The 23096-nt window shown below is 44.0% G+C and overlaps 1 protein-coding gene across 1 annotated transcript in view; it reads left to right on the top strand.

Moving 5' to 3' along the window:
* The first annotated feature begins 1227 nt into the window (after nt 1-1227).
* The window catches only part of LOC126190932 (cuticle protein 19.8-like), a 30454-nt gene continuing 8585 nt past the window's right edge, over nt 1228-23096 (top strand). The window contains exons 1-2 of the mRNA XM_049931571.1: nt 1228-1319; nt 10705-11043. Coding sequence (XP_049787528.1) covers nt 1305-1319; nt 10705-11043 — 354 coding nt within the window. The 5' untranslated portion in view covers nt 1228-1304. The remainder of the gene's footprint in view (nt 1320-10704; nt 11044-23096) is intronic.

Raw genomic sequence — 23096 nt, 5'->3', positions numbered from 1 at the left:
AGTCCAGATGTTGAGCAAGCAGTAAAGGAAGGCAAAGAAAAAAGTTAGAGAGGGAATTAAAGTTCAAGGAGAAGAAATAAAAACTTTGAAGTTTGTGATTAAATCGCTATTCTTTTCTATTCTATTTGAGAGCAGCTGGGTGGAATTGACAATGTCTTGCAAGAAGGATATAAGATGAACATCAACAAAAACAAAATAAGGGTAATGGAATGTCATGGAATTAAATCAGGCGATGATGGGGAAAATAGATTAGGAAACGAGATACTAAGAGTAGTAGATGAGCTTTGCTATTTCAGCAACAAAATAACCGATGACGACAGAAGTAAAGAGGATATAAAATGTAGACTAACAATGGAAAAGAAACCGTTTCTGGAGAAGATAAATTTGTTAGTATCGAATATAGATTTAATTGTTAGGAAGTCTTTTCCAGAGGCAAAACAGAACTGGCAGAGGTGGACTAAACTCAGGAATCGGTTGACAGGACATGTTCTGAGACATCAATGGTTCACAGATTTAGTACTGGAGGACAGTGTGGGGGGTTAAAGGTGAAACGAAGAATAAAGTAAACAGGTTCAAAAAATTGTTCAAATGGCTCTGAGCACTATGCGACTTAACTTCTGAGGTCATCAGTCGCCTAGAACTTAGAAATAATTGAACCTAACTAACCTAAGGACATCACACACATCCATGCCCGAGGCAGGATTCGAACCTGCGACCGTAGCGGTCGCTCGGCTCCAGACTGTAGCGCCTAGAACCGCACGGCCACTCCGGCCGGCTAAACAGGCTCAAAAGGATGTAAGCTGCAGTAGATATTCGGAGATGAAGAGGTTTGACAGGACAGAGTAGCATGGAGAACTGTATCAGACCAGTCTTCAGACTGAAGACTGCAACGACAACAACAACAATTAAAATCTTACGACTAGCACTGGAAATGGAGACGATCAAAAGCGGAAAGATGCACCGAATATGCAGAAAGCGAGTGAGTTGCATGAGGTAAGACAGCAGAGTGGAGCAGAAGACGGAGTTGTTTCGCCAGAGGGCAGGGCTCCCTGGCGGCCCTGATACCATCTGGCTGGCCTCGCGGTGACCCTTCACGGCGCATCCTGGCCGCAGCCGCCTGTCAACTCACGCCCACTATGCCGTTAACTTAAAGGCCCGTTTTGTAACGCCTCGAGCAGGCCGAAATGACGCTATATAAGCGGTCTACATTCGCTCTTCCGTCTCAGTTGCCTGACCGCCATTCCAAATGAAACGTTCCGTAATTGCGGCCTATATTTGCTGAGTGCAGCACATCTGAAGCGGCGATGCTGTGCCTGAAGGTAGAGTACCTGCTGTCGCGAGACAGGCAGCGGTCACACGAGAAGGGCGCGGTAAACTAAAACTTTCCTCTTTTCTTTGGTACATCTCTGTCGCTACTGATCTCAACTGGACGCTCCCCAATTTCCTCTCTCCTGTGCACCGTCCTTAACCTACTTCTAACTTCGCCAGTTTTTACGGTCATCTGGTTTTCCAAGCCTTCTTCTTCTATTTCGTTTCTTCTTTGTCAACTTACAATCGATGACACCCCGTTGAGGGCATCTTTTTTGCAATACATGCTCATCCAAGATGTTTTCCTCATTCATCTCGTTTCTATCAGCTTTCTTGTCCCTCTTAATCCTAGAAGTACTTCTTTATTCCTCATTCTGTCAGCACATTTCACATTAAGCACTTTCTTTCATTATCACATTTCAGATCTATTAACCTATTTTTCCTCTTTCTTTTTAGTTGCCTGTGTTCACTAGCATATAACACTACAACCTAGACAAACTATTTCTCAGATCTGTTTCATAGTTTTGTTGAAATCATTTCTGATGTCAACAAATATTTCACAAAAAATGGTTAAAATGGCTCTGAGCACTATGGGGCTTAATTTCTGAGGTCATCAGTCCCCTAAACTTAGAACTACTTAAACCTAACTAACCTAAGGACATCACAAACATCAATGCCCGAGGCAGGATTCGAACCTACGACCGTAGCGGTCGCGCGGTTCCAGACTGTAGCGCCAAGAACCGCTCGGCCACTCCGGCTGGCGCAAAAATATTTCACATTTCAAATGTCTTTTTACCAATCGAATTTCTTGTACGAAACTCCCAAAGAACCTAAAACACATTGCTTATTCCTGGATCTTTCCTTCCTACGATATTGTGACGGATTTAACTAGTTTGCTGATTTTTATCACTTAGATGGTCCCTACATTTAATCTCATTCCATAATATTTTCCCACTTATACAACCCTCTTCCTATGATTCTATCAAGATCGCTTGATCATTTCCATGCTGAATTGTCTTTATCCTTTCTCCTCCTACGCCTCCTGCTTTTCGAAATACTTTTTCTGTTAGATTCTGAACACAATTATTGAAACATGTTGATGACAGGCAACAAATTTCTATAAAACTTCCTATATCCGTATCATCTACTTCTTTATCGGCTTCGTACACGAGGCATAACACGATCTCCTCACAAAAAATACTGAAATTAGATTTCTGAGTTGTAAACCTGCTGCGTAATCTTTCTTTGCATACAGAAGACATGGCTTCACAACTACTCACTTCACGGGGTTAGACTGCATTGCTAATCACTTGCATATCCAAGCGTGTATTGCAGCTCATATGGATTCCACGTTTGTTGCATATCGCAGATGTTATTGTAATTTTAATATCCAGCTGTATAGTAAGAATTGCTGCGTCTTATATAAGTCAGATTCATGACTGGAGCTATGAGGAAACAGCTGTTTTATGTGATCTTGTGTCAGCTGACAGCGACAAATCTCTCCTCACGGTTTTTACAATATTCCTGGAAGCAGGTAATAAATTACCACTTCAGCAAAAACGTACTTTAGTTGTAATACTACCCGTTCTAGACATGATGTGTCGTCTTTCCAAAACTAGCAACTCTTGTAAGGGGGACGCGGCATACTGTATTATGTGCCCTTTAAACTGAGAAAGAACCATTTAGCAGAAGAAGAATTTCATCTACTGCATTTAATAAGTAGCATAGACACGTGAAAATATTAATAAATTTATTTCTTGATCACACAATGAAAGAAAGTTTAGTTGGCGAGTATTGTGAGTTGTTCAGTGCCTTTTCTTGACCGGTAACCAAAAATGGTTCAAATGGCTCTGAGCACTATGGGACTTAACATCTGTGGTCATCAGTCCCCTAGAACTTAGAACTACTTAAACCTAACTAACCTAAGGACATCACAAACATCCATGCCCGAGGCAGGATTCGAACCTGCGACCGTAGCAGTCGCGCGGTTCCGGACTGAGCGCCTAGAACCGCTAGACCACCGCGGCCGGCGCGACCGGTAACCAATTCAGATTTTTAAACAGTTATGTGAAATTCTGCCTTGAGACAAACAAACCGGCAACCATTCACCATGCCGTTCTTTGTCTATACAGGATATCCTTATTTATCCAGTTGCGTATGCGTCCTGCAGTCCTACAAAGACATTATGTATTGCTACTTCCTTTTAATATTAATATATGACACTCCATTTTTAACTTATTGTAGTTGAGAGGCACAAATGTAACTCCAGTAAAATACAAGAGATTGCATATTTCTACAAAAGGAGCTAGCTTACAATCGAGCAGGCTGTACGGATGTAGATCTATATTGCTCTTCAGTCTGGTAGCCTTAGTACGTAGGACTGATAGAGAAAACTGAGAAGATCCAAAGAAGAACAACCCATTTCGTCGGAGTTCGTTTAGTAAGCGGAGATGCTGATCCACTTCCAGTAGCAGTTGCTACAAGAGATGAGTCGTACATCATGACGCGACTTGCTCTTAAAATTTCGAGTTCATATGTTTCTGCAAGAGTCAATGAAAACATTGCTTCCTCCTGTGTAGATTTCGCGAAAAGAGTGTGAGGGTAAAATCAGTTGGTTTCGATGTCGTGTGGAGGCTTGGCAACAGTCGCTCTTCCCGTTCAACTCGTGACTGGAACTGAGAAGGGGGAAAGCGGTAGTGGCACACAAAATACCCTCCATAGCACACTGCCAGGAGGTTTGCGAATTATCGATGTAGACGTAGATATAGATGAAGCTTAAAATTTCCTCAGTATCTCATAATAAGCTTAAGCAGTTTTAACTATGCTAATCTTATACACGTTAACGCGTTATCTACAAATGTCTGAAGTCACACACACTTCATTCCACTGGCATTAAGACGTGTAATGAACGCAGGGACCGTGTTCGGTTTTCTGAGGGAATACCTAAATTCATGCGTGTGTCTACGTGTTGATTCCAGGAAAACTTGAAGTGAGGTGCCTGTTGGGGAAGTATCTCTCTAGTTAAAAATTCTGCGGGTCATTTAGTACAAATAAAATTTTTCCAGTAGATGTTTACGTCTTGCCGAGTCCTAATTTTTCCATGACACAATATCTCGTTAGTAGGTTGATTCACGACATTCAAAATATGTTACATAATATGAAAAAAGCCGGTCGTTGTGTCTGAGCGGTTCTAGGCGCTGCAGTCCGTAACCGCGCGACCGCTACGGTCGCATGTTCGAATCCTGCCTCGGGCATGGATGTGTGTGATGTCCTTAGGTTAGTTAGGTTTAAGTAGTTCTAAGTTCTAGGGGACTGATGACCTCAGATGTTAAGTCCCATAGTGCTCAGAGCCATTTGAACCATTTTTTAATATGAAAAACAAACGAGCTCCACTTCGCATGATGGACGTTTTCGAAGTCTGTCACGGTTGTCAGCAACGATGCAACGTTGTTTAACATGGTTTTGGAGTCGTAGCTTGACGTGGACTAGGTAGGAAAATGCCGTAGACTACCTATCGTCTGCAAACCAAGATCAGTGGCCAGTAGACAGGGAACGTTGAGAATGCCGTGAGCTCAAATCAGAAAACCAGGATCATCTTAAGCAACACACACTCACAGAGTTTCATGTCACATTCTACGTCCAGAAATCGAGATGACAGTTCTTCCGCATGTTTCAATGGCGAGATACGAAATGTCGATCCAACCGTGGGGTGGGTCAATGACCATAGTCATGTCATGAGTTTGCGGCGACCTCTTTCGCGACATCCGAAAGCGGAATTACGTGCCGAACAAATAATACAGTTGCCACTCAGCGAATCTGTGACCATGTCCTTTGAATCAGCCGTGCGGGGTAGCCGTGCGGTCTAGGGGCCTCGTCGCGGTTCGCGCGGCTCCTCTCGTCGGAGGTTCGAGTCCTCCCTCGGGCATGGGTGTGTGTGTTGTCCTTCGCGTAAGTTAGTTTAAGTTAGGTTAAGTAGTGTGTAAGTCTAGGGACCGCTGGCCACAGCCATTTGGTCCCATAGTCCTTCTCTTGAATCGCGGTATAATAAAGTATCTGCTGATCGTTCCAAGACGCTTTCCATGCATGGCTTCTAACTTATGGAAGCACTTAATTTCTGGGTAGTCTACGGCGGTCCGTCCTTTATGCACAAAGACTTTCTCTTGCTGATACAGAAAATGTCCGATTACCTAGTCTAAATGTTTAAAACGTATTCATAAACTACTGCCATCGATCAAAAGTAACGATCCCTCACGACTACATATCACGCCTGTTTTGTCAATGTTCCAGGGCTTAAATGGCCTCGACGTTTGCAGAGGACATTTTTCACTGCGCACGCTGGTAGTCCTACCGCCTTTCACTTGCATCAGCCATACATCTCCTTTCTCCCTGAGCAGCTACTCTGCTTCATATTAAAAGTAATTAAGTATCTCGAACAGAATGACATCGACCATGCTAATTCCGAAAAAATCAGTATGCGAAACACAACTCGTGTTTTCTCGTATGACACCCTGAGAGTCCTGAATCAAGGCAGTCAGGTAGATGCAACATTCCTCGCTCTACGAAAAGCGTTCGTCTCAGTACCAAATCAATGTTTATTAATGCAAGTACGATCATATGGGGTAACAAACGAAATTTGTAGCTCGGTTCTTGGTAAGGAAGACGTAGCATGTCATCTTGGATGGAGAGCCAAGTGTAAATGTAAGAGTACGCTGGTATGCAGAACTTAAGAATGAAAGTAACTTTCTCATGATGTGTCACTACCACATAAAATAGCCCGAATAAATTTGGACCATACGCACAAAGAACTGCTACACTATAGTACGAAATGTAACTCGGACTGGTATGCAGAACTTAAGGATGAAAGTAACATTCTCATTCTGTGTCACTACCAGATAAAATAGCCCGAACAAATTTGGACTATACATACAAAGAACTGCTACACTATAGTAGAAAACGTAACTCGGAGAGATACACAATGAGACGAACAGAAATGACAAATGGTTCAAATGGCTCTGAGCACTATGGGACTTAACAGCGGAGGTCAACAGTCCCCTAGAACTTAGAACTACTTAAACCTAACCAACCTAAGGACATCACACGCATCCATACCCCAGGCAGGATTCGAACCTGCGACCGTAGCGGTCGCGCGGGTCCAGACTGAAGCGCCTAGAAGCGCTCGGCCACTCCGGCCGGCCAGAAATGACACTTTTATTCAAAGAAAAAAATTATTCTGAAGTCACCGCGATTCATGGTGGATCCCTGGACATTACAAATGGCGGGAAATAATTCTTAATAGGGTCCGTGGCACATCGGGCGGCAATGCATGCTTTGCAACATGCCACATGGCAACAAAGTTGATAATGCATTCTTGTGGTCCGGAGTTTCATTCCTCCACAAGCGCGGTTAACAACTGTATGCGGACGTGATGCAGTACGCCTCCCCAATGCATCCATGCACTCTCCCCATATTTGGGCAAGTAATATATCCAGCAACAATGTCGAATATGATCGCTTTGGTGGTTCACTTGTTATGGTGTGGAAGGGAATAATGTTGCATGCGACAACTGATCTCCAAATCTTTGAACACCTTACTTCACACGTAAACGTTGTTGAACCACTGTACTACTTCCCCATATGCATCTTTTTATGAGTGCATTCGGCCTCGACTTCATTTTTATAGATGTCAATGCGCCACCGCATCGAACAGTGCAGGTAGAGCAGCTCTTAGAATGAGAGGCTATTCACCCAATGGACTGGCCTGCACGTTCTTCGACTTAAATCCTACCGAGAACGTGTGAGGTGCGATCCAGAGATGTATGGCAGCACATCAGAAACTAACGATTAATCAGCTATTATCAACTGCGCTATTAGAGGTCAGTTAAGACGATGACTGCGTTACCTGCACATTAGCTATGTTGCATAACTATCAAGCGTCACTTTATTTAGATGCTTAGTTTGCGTATGTGATCAGTGTCTTACTACACAGAAGAGCCAGTGATATTGGTACACCTGCCTAATATCGTGTAGGGCTTCCGCGAGCGTGCAGAAGTGCCGCAACACTCGACTAACGTCTGAAGTAGTTCTGGAGCAAACTGAGACCATAAATCCGTAAGAGGACGAGGAGGTGGAGATCTCTTCTGAAGAGCTTGTTGCAAGGCATCCCACATATGCTCAATACTGTTCATGTCTGGGGAGTTTGGTGGCCAGCGAAAGTGTTTAAACTCAGAAGAATGTTCCTGGAGCGACTCTGTAGCAATTCTGAACGTGTGGGGTGTCGCATTGTCCTGTCCTGATGGAATTGCCCAAGTCCGTCGGAGTGCACAATTGACATGAATGGATGAAGGTGATCAGACAGGACGCTTACGTAAGTGTCACCTGTCAGAGTCGTATCTAGACGAATCAGGGGTCCCACATCACACCAACTGTACACGCTCCACACCATTACAGAGCCTCCACCAACTTGAAAGGTCCCCTGCCGACATACGGGGTCCATGGATTCAAGAGGTTGTCTCCATACCCGTACACGTCCATCTGCACGATACAATCTGAAACTAGACTCGCCCGACCAGGAAACATGTTTCCAGTCATCAACAGTACAATATCGGTGTTGACGGGCCCGGGCGAGGCATAAAGCTTTGTGTCGTGCAGTCATCAAGGGTACAACAGTGGGCCTTCGGGTCCGAAAGACCGTGTCGATGATGCTTCGTTCAATGGTTCGCACGCTGACACTTGTTGATGGCCTAGCGTGAAATCTGCAGGAATTTGCGGAAGGGTTGCACGATTCTCTTCAGTCGTCGTTGGTCTCGTTCTTGCATCATCTTTTTCCGGCAGCAGCGATGTCGGAGATTTGATGTCTTACCGAATTCCTGATATTCACGGTACACTCGTACGGGAAAATTGCCACTTCATCGCTACCACGGAGATGCTGTGTCTCATCGCTAATGCGACGACTATAACACCACGTTCAAACCTGCATAAATCTTGATAACCTTCCATTGTAGCAGCAGTGACCGATCTAACAACTGAGCCACACACTTGTTGTCTCAAACAGACGTTGCCGACCGCAGCGCCTTTTTCTGCCTGTTTACGTATTCTATGTGGATACTCATGTCTGTACCAATCTTTTTGGCGCTCTGTGTAGATTCCCATAGTAATGAGAAGTGGTGAACCACATAGGGCCACACAACCTACGAAACAGTTTTGCTCTACGTAGACGTCGCTCTATCTGTTACTTAAAAATAAAGAGTATTATACGACAATTAAAAAGATTTGAATGTTTAATTTAGATTCTTCTGAAAAACTGGTGACTTGTAACGTAAACAAAAGGGATGCTGTACCAAAAATTTAAAAAAAAGCCATAAAGATTTACCATGTAGAGCTAGAAAACGATTTTCTTCAAAAAGAGTAAAAACCGCAAAACTAAAACTACTTTGTCAACGTTATACAAAACATGTTTGTTATTGGTAAACAGTATTCGCATTTATCAACAATAACAGGAAACTCTTATATTTGATCACAGTGAAGAATGTTCCACAGAATACTAAATTACAACAATAAGTATATAATTTTTTATGTTTGCGCATATAAACTGTACTTGCTTCAGATGTAGCTGATTTGTTTGTATCAACTAAAATGAAATTTATATTTTGTAAGGTTATAAAATATACAATGGACGATGTACAGTTACAATTACGCGGAAAACATAAAAACAAATCAAAGAGGAGTCGTTGGCTTCCAGTTTTTTCTCATTCATTCGTTTATGTTTCTTTCCTTACCAGTGCTACCAATACTAGAGGTAATCCTACAATTAACTATGTCATTTATGTGCTGAACCAAAACTACCGAAATGTAGTTTTGGTAGAGAGCAATCCTAATAATATGTAAAGCACATTCTGGTTCATTAGCGGGATACGAAAAAACTGTAAGTCAGTCTATAAAAGGTTGTTCATATACAGGGTGATTCACGAAGGTATGCAAATATTTTAATATGTTATTTTACAAGTAAAACTAAAGAAAAAAGTTCATATAAATATAGGTCCGCAAATGTTTAGTTGCGGCGTTAGGGGTAGTAAAAGATTTTGCCTGAAATTTGGCAGCTTTGCTAATATGAAGCCATTGAAAAACTGTATGAGGTTAAAGCACGATTTCCATTTATTTTGTTGTTATTGATCTGGTGAATCTAATAAAACATGTCCCAAGTGTGTAACTGCAGTAGTCTTCCAGAACATCCAGAGAAGAAAAGAAGTAATTTCGTAAAATTTTTAGTTTATTAACTACGTGGCCCAATTTGTTTTTTAAATTCCAGACAACTGCACAAAGTTTTCAACAAAAATTGTAGAGAATTTAATTTTGGAAAAGTGATGGTAATAACGTTAACTGAAGCTGTGTGAATGTGTCAGATAATCTAGGTTTATTAATACCATTGCACACGTGAATTCATGTTGAACTTAAATACACTAGTATTATTATGTTGTTTCACTGAACAATACAGAAAACTAACTCATTTCAAGGTTAGGAAACGACTGAAACAACCCACTAACGGTAGCCAACAATAACATAAACGTTTCTACGTTCATAATGGAAAGTAAACAAATTTAAGATAATGATTGAAGCAGAAGAAATGAAATAAAATTTGTGATGGCGCCTGACCCCGAGGACCGGCTGCAGCATAAATTTTAATTCATTTCTGCTGCTTCAGTCATTGTCGTAGATAAAGAAGAGGCTTAAATGTCTCAGGGAAAAATGTAATTATAAGACCTACAAAATAAATAAATTTACTTGTATAATAATCTTTGCATATCTTTTTGAATCACCCTGTATTTGGGATCCACGATAAGTAGGACATATAGGGATATATGTAGTCTTCAAAGAAGGACAGCACGAATGGTCACAGGTTTGTAAGACACATAGGTGAGTGTCACGGTTATGCTGAAGAAGCGATTGAATAATGACGCTAACTATTCCGCGAATATCTATTTGAAAAATTTCAATAGTCATCTTCAGGCGAGGAATCTAGGCGTATGCTACTACTCGCTATGTATCGCTCTCGTAGAGATCATAATGATAAAATAAGCCTAATTAAAGCGCGTGTAGAGACGTTTACAAAATTATTCTACCACTGCTCTGTACGCGAATGGAACGAGGAACAGCTGCAATGCGTCGTATAAGGAAAAATTCCCTCTGGCAGGCGCTGCACAGTGTTCTGCAGAGAATAGATGTTGATGTAGATGTAGAATCCTGGTGCTGCGGTAGTGAGGGCTGAGCGCCTTCCACGGCCCGAACGGGAAGTGGTGAGCAGCATTACGCATTTAATACGCACCTTTCCATACCCTTCTAGACTTATTGTGTGACATTAGTCCACCGAATCGAATGTGAAAACTACAACTGCTGTGAACAGGTGTTGGTGAGCGTGTCCGCTCTGTGGGGTGCGGTGGCGCAGCAGCAGCAGCAGCAGCTGGCGTTTGGAGGCTTCTCGGGGCCCCTGCAGGGCGGCAGGCCGCAGGACGCGTTCTCCCAGGCCCAGGGCAGGCCGCTGGGCGGCTTCGGACAGCCGCAGGCGACCGGCAGAGCACTGGACGCGTTCGGGCGCTCGGCCGGCGTGCCCCCGGGCACCCTCCCACTCGCCGCGGCGCCGGCGCCGCCGCCCCCGCAGCCGCCGCCTCCCCCTCGACGGTCGCCGGCCGTCGGCCTCCGGCCCGACGTCTCTGGCCGGTTAGCTGACGACGTCTTCGGACCGGTGAGCCTGCGCATCACGTAGCAGGGATGGGAAAAACTGACCAGTTATATCGGATACCGATATTTCGTTTCTGACTAATCGGTATTTTCCGGTATTAAATTTGGCCTCGGTTAAAGAAGGTTCTTTTTTTATTTTTTGCTAATAACCGAGTAAAAGAACCGAAAAACCAATTAGCCATAGCAACAGAGCTAAAATTTCTCGTTTTTAAATAAACCTTTTTTTAGGAAAGAAGTACTTTTTTCGTCAACTTTGCAAAGGATTACAATATTGCAACATTATAGAAAATGAGAATAGCACTCTGTACTATTTAGATAATATTGACAGAATCGAGCACATGGCATAAGAGCTGGTACAGCATTGCTGAGACAATAATGTCGGGTTTGCCGTGTGTGTCATGGCTTAAGGTACGTGTGTGTGTGTAGGTGTTGTCTATACCACACATATGCGGCCGGCCTGAGAAGTGAGCATCTATCACACGATCAGTAAGGGGGGGGGGGGGGGGGGGGGGAACAGTTTTAAATTCCCGGCACGCGATTCTGTTCCCTTTCGTTTTTTGTTTGTTTGTTTTTTTCGTCACTGGTTATTGTTACAGCTAAGTATATTATGTGTGGCCCAACCTAAAAGGTTGGACACTCCTGGTCTGTACGGTAGATTCTCGCTGTCGTCGCCAGACATACGTTGTACTGCATTATGGCTCTAACCAGTCTGGAAATATCTTTACAAAGTCAAGTAGTAATGAAGTACAAAGTTTCATTTGCTTTGAAAAATTAAAAATTTGTCCACCAATTCTATGAAGTAAGAAAAGAGGGTGCTAACAGTAAGTAACAAATTAATAGCTTAACAACAATAAAAATGGAAAGTACCTGATCTGCGGCCTGTGTCAGCCGGCCGGTGTGGCCGAGCGGTTCTAGGCGCTTCAGTCTGGAACAGCGCGACACCTACGGTCGCAGGTTCGAATCCTGCCTCGGGCATGGATGTGTGTGATGTCCTTAGGTTAGTTAGGTTTAAGCAGTTCTAAGTTCTAGGGGACTGATGACCTCAGATGTTAAGTCCCATAGTGCTCAGAGACATTTGATCCATTTTTTGCTCCCTGTGTCAACATAATGTGCCTTTACGTGCTTGTAGCCTTTGAAAACGGACAAATTACCATGAAAAATGAAGTTACTCAACGTTAATTTTACCTTTTAGTACCAACTACTCGTAACGTCCAAATAGTTGTGTGATTCTCCATTACAACATAATTTTTGAGGAGCGTTTCAAAAAATTGGATTCAATAGGAGAATACTGGTGATTTTTTTCAGTACTCAACCAATTACCACATTCAGAGAAAAGCAGTGAACAGTGAACAGACTAACTTTTCTTTTATTTGTCTTCTAATTTTAATACACTACTGGCCATTAAAATTGCTACACCAAGAGGAAATGCAGATGATAAACGGGTATTCATTGGACAAATATATTATACTAGAACTGACGTGTGATTACATTTTCACGCAATTTGGATGCATAGATCCTGAGAAATCAGTGCCTAGAACATCCACCTCTGGCCGTAGTAACGGCCTTTATACGCCTGGGCATTAAGTCAAACAGAGTTTGGATGGAGTGTACAGGTACAGCTGCCCATCCAGCTTCAGCACGATGCCACAGTTCATCAAGAGCAGTGACTGGCGTATTGTGACGAGCCAACTGCTCGGCCACCATTGAACAGACGTTTTCAATTGGTGAGAGATCTGTAGAATGTGCTGGCCAGGGCAGCAGGCGAACATTTTCTGTATCCAGAAAGGCCCGTACAGGACCTGCACATGCGGTCGTGCATTATCCTGCTGAAATGTAGCGTTTCACAGGGATCGAATGAAGGGTAGAGCCACGGGTCGTAACACATCTGAAATGTAACGTTCACTGGTTCAAAGTGCCGTCAATGCGAACAAGAGGTGACCGAGACATGTAACCAATGGCATCCCATACCATCACGCCGGGTGATACGACAGTATGGCGATGACGAATACACGCTTCCAATGTGCGTTCACCGCGATGTCACCAAACACGGATGCGACCATCATCATGCTGTAAACAGAACCTGGATTCATCCGAAAAAATGACATTTTGCCATTCGTGCACCCAGGTTCGTCGTTGAGTACACCATCGCAGGCGCTCCTGTCTGTGATGCAGCGTCAAGGGTAATAGCAGCCATGGTCTCCGAGCTGATAGTCCATGTTGCTACAAACGTCGTCGCCTTGTTCGTGCAGATGGCTGTTGTCTTGCAAACGTCCCCATCTGTTGGCTCAGGGATCAAGACGTGGCTGCATGATCCGTTACAGCCATGCGGATAAGATGCCTGTCATCTCGACTGCTGGTGATACAAGGCCGTTGGGATCCAGCACGGCGTTCCGTATTATCCTCCTGGACCCACCGATTCCATATTCTGCTAACAGTCATTGGATCTCGACCAACGCGAGCAGCAATGTCGCGATACGATAAACCGCAATCGCGATAGGCTGCAATCCGACCTTTATCAAAGTCGGAAACGTGATGGTACGCATTTCTCCTCCTTACACGAGGCATCACAAGAACGTTACACAAGGCAACGCCGATCAACTGCTGTTTTTGTATGCGAAATCGGTTGAAAACGTTCCTCATGTCAGCACGTTGTAGGTATCGCCACCGGCGCCAACCTTGTGTGAATGCTCTGAAAAGCTAATCGTTTGCATATCACAGCATCTTCTTCCTGTCGATTAAATGTCGCGTCTGTAGCACGTCATCTTCGTGGTGTAGCAATTTTAATGGCCAGTAGTGTCTTTTGATTATATGTATCTTGAAACTTAGATTTCTACTTATATTACAGGAAATAGCAGGAATAAAAAACCGAAAATCGGTTATTTCAGAAAGCGGTTATTTTCAGCTGTTTTAACAGTCACATTAAACTGGCGTGGAAAAAACCGATGCAACCGAAAACCAGTTGTTTCAGCGATAACCGTCATCCCCATTAAATTGTAGGGATGAGTGATACTATTGTTGTGTTCTTCACTCTGGACTGATCTGATGCAGCTCTCTGTGCTACTCTGTCCTATAAAATCCATTCGAACTTGTTTCCTCTATTCGAGCCGTGGTCTCCCTCTTCACTTTCTAACGCCCACCTCCCCCTACCACACTTCCCGTCGTTACCAAACTGACGGTTCCTTGTCCGCTCAGGATACGTCAACCTTTCTTCTAATAAAATTATGTCATAAATTTGTTTTTCCCTCATTAGTTCTTTGATCTACCCTTCTAACCATTAGCATTCTTCTGTAACACTACATTTCAAAAGCTCCTGTTCTGTTCTTGTACGACCTACTGTCCGCGTTTCACTTCCATACAACGCTACATTTCCACATTCACTTCCGTATAACGCTACACTCCTGACAAATGCCTTCAGAAAAGACTCCCTATACGAGGTGGTTATAATTAAAGTGTAGCTACTCACGGAGATCCAGAGTGGACTGCAATTAGTATGGCAGTAAAAATTGGCAGATATGCTAATCCGTTAATGTGAAGCCGATGTACGCTGAAAAAAGTTAGTTCCAATTTTTCCCACCAGGTGCCAATTTGACGCTGTACAACATCTCGCCGACGTCTCTGTAGATCAGATCGAAGAAATTCTATAAGTGGCGGTTAATAATAAAATCAACTTTATGGCTTTCTTACCTGTTTGACCTTTTGAGCCCCATCCCTTTCCTATTCCAACACACATGGAAACATATCTATTAAATCTTTCTTGCATTCACAGCTCAAGATTTGTATCTGGAGGCCAAAGTTGGAACTAATTTTTTTCGGTATACATCGGTTCCGCATTAACGCATTAGAATCTCTACCAATTTCCGCTGCCATACGATGATAACAGTCCACAATGAACGTCTGTGAGTAGCTGCACTTTAATTATAACCACCCAGGATTAGATGTTAACAAATCTCTTTTTGTCAGAAACGTTCTTCCTGGTCTTGCCAATCTGCATTTTATATTCCCTCTATTCCAGCCTCCGTCAGTTCTTTTAATTATCTGTAGCAAAACATATCTACATTTAGTGTCTCATTTTCTAATCTTAGTCCCACAGCATCGCCTTATTTAATTCAAATTCATTCGATTATCCTTCTCTTAGTTTTGTTGCAAATCATTTTGTAATCTGTTTTCAGGGTAGTATTCACTCCTTTCAACTGTTCTTCTAAGTTATTTTATGTCTGTGACAGAATTATAATGTCATCAGCCAACTTCAAATTCTTTTATCTACTCCCCGAACTTTTTCCAAATGTATCCTTGCTTTTCCTTCATAGCTCAGAGTGCGAAGTGAATAAAATTGGGATAGGCTACAACCCTGTGTCACTCCCTTCTCAGCTAGTGCTTTCTTTTGATGCCATTTCACTCTTACAAACTGCGGTCTGATTTCTATACAAGTTGCACATGACCTTACACTCATAATGTTATACCCCTGTTACCTCAGAAATTCAAATTTAGTCCAGTCAGCATTGTAAAAAGCTTACCCTCGATCTAAAAATGCTATAAATATAGATTTACCTTTCTTCAACCTATCTTCTAAGATAAATCGTACGATCAGTACTGCCTCTTGTGATCCTACCGTTCCCCAAAACACAAAATACTCTTCGAGGTCCGTTTCTACCAGTCTTTCCATTCTTCTGTAAATAATTCCTGTCAGTATTTTGTAACCATGACTGATTAAACTGGTGCTTTGGTAATATTCGTAACTCTCACTTGCATTTTTTTGGAATTATAGTTAACTAAGTATTGAAACAATATCATCAGTAGTATCTATGAGGAAAAAGTATTCCACGCTGGAATCTATTACATTTTTAATAGTGTACTATTTACCAACGGAAAAGCTTCTTTCCACCATACCATCATACACTTCGTTTTCGGATAGCAAAGAGAAATCTATTCAGTTTTTATTACGAATCTCTTCTTGCTGCTGACCTTCAGACTTAACATCTGAGGTCATGAGTCCCCTAGAACTTAGAACTACTTAAATCTAACTAACCTAAAGACATGAACACATCCATGCCCGAGGCAGGATTCGAACCTGCGACCGTATCAGTCGCGCAGTTCCGGACTGAAGCGCCTAGAACTGCTCGGCCACCGCGGCCGGCCGTGCCTTGTCACCATAATGGTCATCCCCCGAGTTGACTCTCGCAAATTACTAGGCGGAGGTAGCTCGGCAAGGTGATGTGTTATTGGCCCCCCTGTAGCGCATACGTTCCTTCCGATCGTTCAGTCGCAACCGTTTCACACTGCCGCAGTGAGTCATTAGTAGTTCTGCCCGGACAGAATGTAACTTGCGGATATAACATATACTGACGGGAAGAAGTCGCCAGCCACAGAAGGATTGTGCGACATAAACAAAATTGGTAGGTATGTTTCTACACCTGAAAGACGACGTCTATTCAAATTTCGTGCAAGCCGCGTGAGAGTGGTACTAGTGGCGTCGCTGGAAGGATGAAAATTACGTTTACTTCAAATACACCCCACTGACGGTAGTCAAGAGAATGAACGGTCATAAGGATTGTCCGGAGGCCGGTCTCCTTGACTACTACAGGGAGGGAAGCTCATTGTGTTCTACGTTTGGCTCTGGGGCATCGTACTGCATCAGAAATTTGAGCAGCAGTCGGAACCAGAGTGACACAACGAACTGTTACAAACCCCTAACTTCAATGATAGCTCCGAGCCAGACGCCCTCAGCGTGCATTCAATTGACCCCAAACCACCGCCATTTGCGACTTCATTGGTGTCAAGCGAGAGCTCATTGGAGGGCAGGGTGGAGGTCTGTTGTGATGGAAAAAAAGTCGCCATCATTCCACATTGCAGGTCTGTTGTGTTTCCTGATGAAATCTGGTTCTACCTCGGCGCCAATAACGGCCACGCGTTAGTTAGAAAGAGGCCACTCAAGGGCCTGCAACCAACCTATCTGCGTGCTAGACATTCTGGACCTATACCTGGAGTTATGGGTTCCGGGTGCCATTTCGTATGACATCAGGAGCACTAGTATGGTTATCCCACGTACCCTGACTGGCAAATCTGTACCTCAATCTGGTGTTTCGACCTGTTGTGCTGCCATTAATTAACAGCATTTCAGGGATGTTTTGTAAGGGGTAATGCATGCCCACATGCTGCTATTGTAACCCGACGAGCTCTACAGAGTGTCGACATGGTGCCTTGGCCTGCTCGATCAACTACTTCTGTCTCCAATCGATCACATATGGGACACCATCAGACGACAACCCCAGCGTGATACGCAGCCAGCGTTAACCGTCCCCTTATTGACCAACCAAGTGCAACAGGCATGTAACTTCATCCCACAAAATGACATCCTGCACAACATATTGCATGCACGTTTGTATGGTTGCTTTCAACATTCTGGCAGTTACACCGGTTGTTACTGTACCACCATTTCACATTTCGAATTCCTTAAAGTAACACGTGTTTTGCGATGCAGATGACATTTTTGTTACCTAGACAAATGTATTCCCAAAATTTCATTCCTCTGCGATTTTTTTTTTGCGTCAGTGTATTTTCTCCTTTGGTATCTTAAAAGTGGTGGCCTGATGAGTGCAAAAGTCGTTCCACCGCGAAGAAGTGCAACTTTTCCAACGCGGAAACCGTGATACGTTTACAGTTCTAAGTGTATTGTGTGTCAAGTAATTAATAGTTTTCTGAAACCTGTTATCTGTTTGGAATAGGGACATTATAAAATATTATTGTTATTAATGTTTACCCATCCCTATTGTATAGCCTATGTACTCGATGTAACACTGAGAGAAACCTAAGATAAAAAAGATATAAATATACAGTAATTAGACTCTGCTATGTGCACTTGTTTTGACAAGGCGCTTTTCCAACACTCGCTTTTCAGATACGTATGTACGGATACTAATATAAACTGACTTACCAATGCAGTCGAACAGAATTCATCGCTGCTCTACATGAATAAGATAAAACAATTCTGTGGCACCGATTAAAACAAAAGCGAGATGTTTTTACGAAATTACAATTAACAACTGTCTCCTACGAATGCTGAAATATTTTGTAGACTTTCTACACTTATGCTCATAAATTAAGGATAATGCTGATTCATGGTGAAACAACGCTCTGGTGGCCGGTTTGCGGGCTTAAATCACCTTGGGGTATGACCGTACGGTGCATTTGACCTGCGGTCGTCGCACGGTGGCGCTGGCAGCGGGCCACATAAAAAGGGGTGTGTTGGTATATGTCAGAGTATGGTTCAGCGAGTAAGTGTGCAGACGTTTTCAGACGCGCTAATGATGACTGTGTGTTGAAAATGGCCCAAAGAACACATATTGATTACGTTATGAGGGGTAGAATACTAGGGCGACTGGAGGCTGGTCAAACACAGCAGGTCATAGCACGGGCTCTCCGTGTGCCAAAAGTGTGATCTTAAGATTATGGCAACGATTCCAGCAGATAGGAAACGTGTGCAGGCGCTACAGTACGGGACGTCCACAGTGTACAACACCAAAAGAAGACCGCAAATGCCAGACTGAGATTCATTGGAAGAATCCTAAGGAAATGCAATCCGAAAACAATGGAAGTACGTTATAGTACGCTTTTTCATCCACTGCTTCAATACTGCTCAGCAGTGTGGGATCCGTACAAGATAGGGTTGACAGAGGAGATAGAGAAGATCCAACGGAGAGCAGCGCGCTTCGTTACAGGGTCATTTAGTAATCGTGAAAGCGTTACGGAGATGATGGATAAACTCCAGTGGAAGACTCTGCAGGAGAGACGCTCAGTAGCTCGGTACGGGCTTTTGTTGGAGTTTCGAGAACATACCTCCACCGAGGAGTCAAGCAGTATATTGCTTCCTCGTATGTATATCTCGCGAAGAGACCATGAGGATAAAATCAGAGCTATTAGAGCCCACACAGAGGCATACTGACAATCCTTCTTTCCACGAACAATACGAGACTGGAATAGAAGGGAGAACCGGTAGAGGTACTCAAGGTACCCTCCCCCACAACCCGTCAGGTGACTTGCGGAGTATGGATGTAGACGTAGATGTAGATATCTCAGCATCAGATCCCGCAGACGGAGTACTGCAGGGAGCCTTGCTCGGAACCTTACCGAAGCCACTGGAACAGTTGTCTCCAGACACACAGTCTACAGACGACTGAACAGACACGGTTTATTCGCCCGGAGACTTGCGAGGTGCATTCCACTGACCCCTGGTCACAGGAGAGCCCGCAAGGCCTGGTGTAAAGGTATAGTCTGAACAGTGATTCTCGCCGGGTTTTCATCTGGCGTGAACCAAATCGCTTGATACGGGCAGGTCCGATTAGGTTCCTTTTAGATTACACTGATACAATAGCTCCCTACTTAGCAATCATATACAACCGCTCGCTCACCGATAGATCTGTACCTACAGATTGGAAAATTGCGCAGGTCGCACCAGTGTTTAAGAAGGGTAGTAGGAGTAATCCATCGAACTACAGACCTATATCATTGACGTCGGTTTGCAGTAGGGTTTTGGGGCATATACTGTATTCAAACATTATGAACCACCTTGAAGGGAACGATCCATTGATACGTAATCAGCATGGTTTCAGAAAACATCGTTCTTGTGCAACGCAGCTAGCTCTTTATTCGGATGAATTAATGGCCGCTATCGACAGGGGATCTCAAGTTGATTCCGTATTTCTAGAGTTCCGGAAAGCTTTTGACACCGTTCCTCACAAGCGACTTCTAATCAAGCTGCGGGCCTATGGGGTATAGTCTCAGTTGTGCGACTGGATTCGTGATTTCCTGTCAGGAAGGTCGCAGTTCGTAGTAATAGACGGCAAATCATCGAGTAAAACTGAAGTTATATCAGGTGTTCCCCAGGGAAGCGTCCTGGGATCTCTACTGTTCCTGATCTATACAAATGACCTGGGTGACAATCTGAGCAGTTCTCTTAGGTTGTTCGCAGATGATGCTGTAATTTACCGTCTAGTGAGGTCATCCGAAGACCAGTATCAGCTGCAAAGCGATTTAGAACAGATTGCTGCACGGTGTGGCAGGTGGCAGTTGACGCTAAATAACGAAAAGTGTGAGGTGATCCACATGAGTTCCAAAAGAAATCCGTTGGAATTCGATTACTCGATAAATAGTACAATTCTCAAGGCTGTCAATTCAACTAAGTACCTGGGTGTTAAAATTACGAACAACTTCAGTTGGAAAGACCACATAGATAATATTGTGGGGAAGGCGAGCCAAAGGTTGCGTTTCATTGGCAGGACACTTAGAAGATGCAACAAGTCCACTAAAGAGACAGCTTACACTACACTCGTTCGTCCTCTGTTAGAACATTGCTGCGCTGTGTGGGATCCTTACCAGGTGGGATTGACGGAGGACATCAAAAGGTGCAAAAAAGGGCAGCTCGTTTTGTATTATCACGTGATAGGGGAGAGAGTGTGGCAGATATGATATGCGAGTTGGGATGGAAGTCATTAAAGCAAAGACGTTTTCCATCGCGGCGGGATCTGTTTACTAAATTTAAGTCACCAACTTTCTCTTCCGAATGCGAAAATATTTTGTTGAGCCCAACCTACATAGGTAGGAATGATCATCAAAATAAAATAAGAGAAATCAGAGCTCGAACAGAAAGGTTTAGGTATTCGTTTTTCCCGCGCGCTGTTCGGGAGTGGAATGATAGAGAGATAGTATGATTGTGGTTCGATGAACCCTCTGCCAAGCACTTAAATGTAAATTGCAGAGTAATCATGTAGATGTAGATACCAACCCCTTAATGTCCTTGAAAGGGACTTGTATGGAGGTCATGGTTTGATGACGTGGGGTGGGATTATGATTGGTGCACGTACACCTCTGCATGTCTTTGACAGAGGAACTTTAACAGGTCAGGTGTATCTGGACGTCATTTTGCACCAGTACGTCCGCATTTTCAGGGGTGCAGTGGGTCCCACCTCCCTCCTGATGGATGATAATGCACGGCCCCACCGAGCTGCCATCGTGGAGGCGTACCTTGAAACAGAAGATATCAGGCGAATGGAGTGGCCTGCCTGTTCTCCAGACTTAAACCCCACCGAGCACGTCTGGGACGCTCTCGGTTGACGTGTCGCTGCACGTCTTAACACCCCTATGACACTTCAGGAGCTCCGACAGGCACTGGTGCAAGAATGGGAGGCTATACCCCAGCAGCTGCTCGACCACCTGATCCAAAGTATATGCTAACCCGTTGTGCGGCCTGTGTACGTGTGCATGGTGATTATGTCCCTTATTGATGTCGGCGTACATGCGCAGGAAACAGTGGCGTTTTGTAGCACACGTGTTTTGGGACGATTTTCTCAACTTATCACCAATACCGTTGACTTACAGATCTGTGTCGTGTGTGTCCCTACGTGCCCATGCTATTAGCGCCACATTTGTTTAGGCCATGTTGTGTGGCACCACATTCTGCAATTATCCTTAATTTATGAGCATGAGTGTACATAGGGAGAAATTTCCACCGTGATTTAGCAAGTGAAATCAGAGGTCGCACGGAAATACCTGGGTGTTCATTTTACCTACGTACTATTCGAGAGTGGAAGGAAGAAAAGAAGATTAGGGTTTAGCGTCACGTGAACATCGAGGTCATTAGAGGCGGAACATAAGCTCGGAATATTTGAAGGATGGGGAAGGAAATCGGCCGTGTCCTTTCAAAGGTATCATCTAGGCACTTGTCTGGACCGATGCAGGGAAATCACGTAAAACCCAAATCTGGATGGCTGGATGCTGAATTGAATCTCTTCCTCCCAAATACGAGTCGAGTGTGCTAGTCACTGCCGGCCGATGTGGCCGAGCGGTTCTAGGCGCTTCAGTCTGGAGCCGCGCGACCGCTATGGTCGCAGGTTCGAATCCTGCCTCAGGCATGGATGTGTGTGATGTCCTTAGGTTAGTTAGGTTTAAGTAGTTCTAAGTTCTAGGGGACTGATGACCTCAGATGTTAAGTCCCATAGTGCTCAGAGCCATTTGAACCTTTTTTTTGCTAGTCACTGCGCCATCTCAGTCGATCGAGAGCGGCAGGGTAGAGAAAGTTATCCTATTAACTCTCTGTCAAACAGTTAAGCGTGATTTGCGGAGTATTCATGTAGATATAGTCGTAGATGATTGGAGACAGCCGGCCTGAGTGGCCGTGCGGTTCTAGGCGCTACAGTCGTGAGCCGAGCGACCGCTACAGTCGCAGGTTCGAATCCTGCCTCGGGCATGGATGTGCGTGATGTCCTTAGGTTAGTTAGGTTTAATTAGTTCTAAGTTCTAGGCGGCTGATGACCTCAGAAGTTAAGTCGCATAGTGCTCAGAGCCATTTGAACCAATTGGAGACAACAAACAGTGAGCCACCTCTCTTGGAGTCGCGTGTAGCAGTGGTCGAGTGTTCAAGCGTGGCGGGAAGGATGCGCCGGTATGCGCCGCCTGTTTGTCAGACCGTAAATCTGTTAGGAAGCAAAGTTTGCCGTTATAAGCAGGGTAACAGTGAGTGTACTGCACTGTGTTCCCGTGTTTAAGGTGCTCGTTATTTAGGAGCTGTGAGTTAATTCGGACAACTGTTGCTTATCAGCTGTGTCCTGCTGCATCAATCTAAGTTAAATCAATGGACTAGAGCAACCGAGATTTTACAGAACGTTTAAGTAATGGCCCAACTGAGAGTGAGTTCCATGCACAGTTAAATGTGTGATTGTGTGCAACGAAGTATGTAACTGAACTTCATTAGCAGTTCTCGTTTCATACCTCCCTTATTGTTGCGATTAAAAGACTAAGATAGTTAAAAACCTGACAGTGCTAATCCATTCCATCGATAATCCTATTCATCCAATCATCTCCGTCTACCTATCACTGCTGTAAACGTTGTAAAGTTCATGGCGATTGTTCATCAAAACATTCACGCAGTCCAGTGACCAAACACCATCGAAAAATTCTCCTTCGCTGCGTGCTCCGTGTCCATCCAAACACCCAGGCCACCTAATCTCGTAGTCCAGTCCACTTCGCCTTCAACCGCACCCATACCCTAGTGTAAACCTTCTCTGG

The sequence above is a fragment of the Schistocerca cancellata genome, chromosome 6 (assembly GCF_023864275.1).
Source record: "Schistocerca cancellata isolate TAMUIC-IGC-003103 chromosome 6, iqSchCanc2.1, whole genome shotgun sequence".
Lineage (NCBI taxonomy): Eukaryota > Metazoa > Arthropoda > Insecta > Orthoptera > Acrididae > Schistocerca > Schistocerca cancellata.
The sequence above is the reverse complement of the archived record's forward strand: the minus strand, read 5'-3'. Positions and strand labels throughout refer to the sequence as shown.